Raw genomic sequence first — 5,091 nt, 5'->3', positions numbered from 1 at the left:
CTGATAACAACTTGGGTCATCCTTGTCCTCTTTCGTCCAAATGACATGTCGTCCCAGTTTTCCAAAAATAACTTCAGATTTTGATTTGTCTGTTTTCTACTTTGCCACAGTCTATTTTAAATGAGCCTTGGTCCAGAGAAAACGCCTGTGCTTCTTGATCATGTTTAGATATTTTATTATAAACATATTTTATTAAAAACCACTTAATAAACATCTTTAAAGTTCAGAGAATAAAGTTCAACACTATTCAGCAATAACTAATTTAAAACACAAATGTGTTATTTTTGCTTAGTATGGTTGAACTTGATAATTTTGTTAATAAAATAGGATAGAAGATGTGCTGTCAGGCGACTGTGGAGAGATGAAGCTGGATGAAAGTGGCTCATTCAGGACTGTGAGCACTGCTCTTCTGAACTTCTGTCCCACACAGGTGTAGATGATGGGATTGAGGCAGCAGTGGCTTAATGCGATCGCTTCCACCCACTGCTTGGCAAGACTCAGATCATTAGACCACTCACGAGAAAGCATGAAGCCCTTCGTCTGCAGGAACCTGAGGAATGTGATGATGTTGTATGGAGTCCAGAAGAGGAAATAAACGGCCAGCAAAGCCAGGAGGAGTCTGATGATCCTGTGCTTTTCTTCTGATTTACTGCTGAGGATCCGGCAAAAGCAGAAGCTCATGATAATCAGAGGCAGAATCAAGCTCAGGACGTTCAGGTACGTAAACGACATCCAGGCTGCACCTTCAGGAAATTCAGATCTGCAGGATTCTTTGGTGCTCGTGTCCTTTTTCACTTTGGCAAAAACAATATCAGGGAGGGACGCAAACAGGCTGAGCATCCATACAAATAAGCTCAGAGCCATTTTTGCAGGCCGTTTTCTGGAACAGATGCTGTGTTTGTAGACGATGATGACGTAGCGATCCAGCGTCATGAGGACCATGAAGAAGACGCTGCTGTACAGACCCATCATGAAGAGAGCGGTTATGATGTGACACATGAATGAGTCAAGAACCCATCCTTGCACCGCACTGTGAGCCCAAACAGGGAGCGAGGCAAGAAAGAGCAGGTCAGACACGGCCAGACTGAGGAAACACATGTCTGTCAGACTGCATCTGTGACGGTGTCTGATCAGCACACACAGGACCACAGCGTTCCCCAGCAAACCAACGATGAAAACTGTGCTGTACAGGACGGCCAGGACAACCCCACCGAAGACCCTTGTGCTGCCATCACTGTATGATGAATCTGATTCTACCAAGTTATAATAGTCACTGTAGTCTGGATCTTAGAGGACACACAGACAACACACTGTTAGCTCATGCAATATAATATAGGCCTACTTATAATACCGTATTTTTCGGACTATAAGTCGCATTTATTTAGAACCAAGAACCAAGAGAAAACATTACCGTCTCCAGCCGCGAGAGGGCGCTCTATGTCTTCAGTGTAGACTACAGGAGAACTGAGCAGCATAGAGCGCCCTCTCACGGCTGGAGACGGTAATGTTTTCTCTTGGCTCATTTCTCTTAGTTCGTTTCTCTTGGTTCATGTCAAATTAATTTTGATAAATAAGTTGCACCTGACTATAAGTCGCAGGACCAGCCAAACTATGAAAAAAAGTGTGACTTATAGTCCGGAAAATATGGTATATTATATTTACAATGTGCAACAAATCCATGCAAAAGCATAGAAATGACTCAAATAAAGGACATTTATTCTTGGGTTTGTGAGTGACTAAAGTGAGTGACTAAAGTGAGTGACTGAAGTGAGTGAATGAGTGAGTGAAGGAGTGAGTGAGTGAGTGAGAGAGTAAGTGTGTGAGTGAACCAGTGACTGAATGGGTGAGTGGTAAGTGAGTGATTGAGTGGAGAAATACGTAATAGACTCATTCACATACTAGTAAACCAACAGTGTATTATACATAAAGTACACACTACAGCACAAACAATTCAGTAGCATGCATTAAAGTGTGTGTGTGTGTGTGTAAAGTTTCTCATAAATCTGACAACTTAACCTTAGTTGAACATTACTTAAGGTATGAAAGAAAATAAATTAAAGACACAAGTAGGAACTGAGTTTAGGTTTGTGTTTTCCTGATATCTACTGGTCAGAGAATTTTAAACTGAGGAAGATATTTAAATGCTCACTTGATTCACGTTTAAATTCCTATCATAATAATGCAGTTTTTTGATTCTTTACTTTTTAATAAAGATCGTTTTGAATTTAGTGAACATTTTAGCAAAAATAAACCATTTTAACTCTAAATTAATTATGAATGTAGTTTAGTTATTTAAGAACGTTTAAAATTGTTATTTTGAAAATAAATTAATCAAATAATAATAATAATGCCTTCCCCTAATCTCATCCGTGTCATAAAGTTCTATATTTTGTGATAATGATATACTGTTTGCCTGTTGTGCTTCACGAGCGCTTTTCACGCCTTCATTCATTTGAGCTACTTTGAGATAATCTGATTTTGAGTGTTAGGTTAGCGCAGCAAAAATATACTAAGCACAGAAAATATGTATCTGGTTGCCATGACAACCTCTGGCGTTTGCTGCTGAAAAGCTGCATCACTGAACATTCACCTACCAGCTGTAGCCCTCTGCTCCTCTGTCATCATGGCTCTGGATTATGGCAGCTGAATCTGAAAGTGAAAAGTGAATGTGACATGACCCATACAGAATTTGTGCTCTGCATTTAACCCATCCAAAGTGCGTGCGTGCACACACACACACACACACACACACACACACACACACACACACACACACCATGAACACACACCTGGAGCAGTGGGGATCATTAATGCTGCAGCGCCTGGGGAGAAGTTAGGGGTTCAGTGCCTTACTCAAGAGCACCTCAGTCGTGGTATTGAAGGTGGCAAGAAACTCACAACCTTTCGATTACAAGTTGAACTCTAACCATAAGGACACAACTTCCTCATCTGGGAAATCTGTGTGATGCTGTCTGTCAAAAAGATTTACAAAACAGGAAAGCCCCAAAATTCCCCAAAACACGCCCATTTCCAGAAAACCTGCAGAGAGTTTTGATCTGACAGAATAGGTTGTTTGCACATGAAGTCACTGCTGTGGCATGAAATGCAGCTCGAGGGCAGGAAGAGTTTTTTTCTCCATAGGAGAAACTGAAAATGCCTGTTTTGCATTGTTTAAGGATGCTTAAATCGGTCAAACCGAGAAGAGATGAAGAGCTTTTATTGTTTACAAAAAGTTGCCCAGCAGACCAATCACAGCACATGCTGGCCCAGCTGACCAATCGGAGCACACACCGGCCCAGCTGACCAATCACAGCACATGCTGGCCCACCTGACCAATCGGAGCACACACCGGCCCAGCTGACCAATCACAGCACATGCTGGCCCACCTGACCAATCACAGCACATGCTGGCCCAGCTGACCAGGAACTTTTTGAGCTATTCATGCCAGACTGGGGAGAGATGTGTTGTAATAATGTGAAATATGAGAAAAATAATGCGTTTTTCTAACAACCTAGTATAAGAGCATGTTCTGCTACAACCCCCCAAAAAAACAAGCCCTTGAAAAAGAGCATATAAGACCCCTTTAAGAAAATAAATATGACTGTCTGTAAAAGGAAATTGTTAAATGAGTTTTTAAATTATTTAATTCACGTGGGTTTGAATCAGATTGGTTCAGATGTTCACCACACTGAGTCATGAGAACACTTTTATAAGAAGCCATATTTTTAGAGCCCTTTTCATAGATACATTCTGATCATTTAAATGATAGGAAGACTTTCATTAGGATAGGACAGACACTTTACTGTACTTCTGCATCATTTCCCTTATCTTGAGGAACACATTAAAATAGTCAAAGTGTGCCAATAACCCAGAATCTGTTCACTCTCTCTTCCTGGATTGACTCCTTGCTGTCTGTGACCTGGTAGTCTGTGAACTCAGATCCTCTCTCAGTTTATCTGGATCAAGCCTCAGTTGTGGAAACATGCAACCTAGCCTTGTCATTGTGTGGCATGGACAGATTTCCAAGGTGGAAATTCAAACACATTATCAGTTAGGATAAATACTCCATAGTTAAATGTACAGAGCTAATATTCTTACAATAATAAGATAATTTGAGTGGGTAGGTAAATCACAAACAAGGTCAACCTGTTTCAGGAGAGATGTCCAGGTGAGAGGCTGGGGCTAACACCTTCAGTTCACAGAGCAGGACTTTCAGTATCTTCCCAATAACTTCCACATAGAAAGCCATCACTGTTCTAAGAGCACAATTATGACAATCACATATTAACAAGAAATCATGAAAAAAAGACAAATGAAGCACGCAGGCATTATTATTGCTGAAGTTATAACTTACTGATATATTTTGGTCATTAACACGGAGGACGGTCCTTCATTTTCAAGGAATGCTCTGGCCTCAGCCCCAATGAAGAGATCCTCATTCGCCAGTGGGTGTTCATGTCCATATGATACTTTACTGATTGGAATATCCACAATTAATCTAGCTGGAATAATGTAGCCCAAGTATCTCTTGACCAGTCTTGTCATCTCACTGTGTAGCTTATGGATCATCACTCCCTCTTCCTATTGGGCAAACATGGGTAAACGCAAATAAAACAAACATTTTTTATGTATATAATGCTTGGTGTTCACCATTAATTCTACCTACCTGGAAGGCAGTGTTGAATGCAACCAATGGTTTAAGAGCAGCACTCAGAAACAGAAAATAGAACTTGATCTCAGGATCATTGTAGTAGCCTTTTAGGTTCCTGATTTTAGCACTCCTCTCATCCTCATGACTACTAAAGTAAGCCCGCAGAGCTGCCCATTGATTGAGCACTCTTTCTATGCATGTGTGGAGGCAGAGCCATCGTGTACTGCAGTATCTGAGAGGATTTAGCTTGTCTGTCTCTGTGAACTCCACAAACTCTTCAAACACCTCACTTCTCTTGGCACTACAGGAAACACATGCAAAATAAATAAGCACAAGATGATTTACATGAATAATGGATAAACTGAGTCATTATACCCTAAATTGACCAAGATCAGACTGACTTCTTTTGTACTGACCTTTTGTGGAAGTGGCTATACGCA

At 40.8% G+C, this 5,091-nt stretch overlaps 1 protein-coding gene across 1 annotated transcript; it reads right to left on the bottom strand.

Annotated features, from left to right (window-relative positions):
* Positions 1-232: 232 nt before the first annotated feature.
* LOC113046483 (C-C chemokine receptor type 2-like) lies at positions 233-4,249 on the bottom strand. Its single transcript, XM_026207325.1, has 2 exons — positions 4,147-4,249; positions 233-1,286 (listed from the first exon to the last, which is right to left on the bottom strand). The coding sequence occupies exons 1-2, from the start codon at positions 4,247-4,249 to the stop codon at positions 316-318; spliced, it is 1,074 nt and encodes a 357-aa protein (XP_026063110.1). The 3' UTR covers positions 233-315.
* Between the last annotated feature and the right edge of the window lie 842 nt (positions 4,250-5,091).

The sequence above is a fragment of the Carassius auratus genome, chromosome 27 (assembly GCF_003368295.1).
Source record: "Carassius auratus strain Wakin chromosome 27, ASM336829v1, whole genome shotgun sequence".
Classification (NCBI taxonomy): Eukaryota; Metazoa; Chordata; class Actinopteri; order Cypriniformes; family Cyprinidae; genus Carassius; species Carassius auratus.
This window is presented reverse-complemented; position numbering and strand designations above follow the sequence as displayed.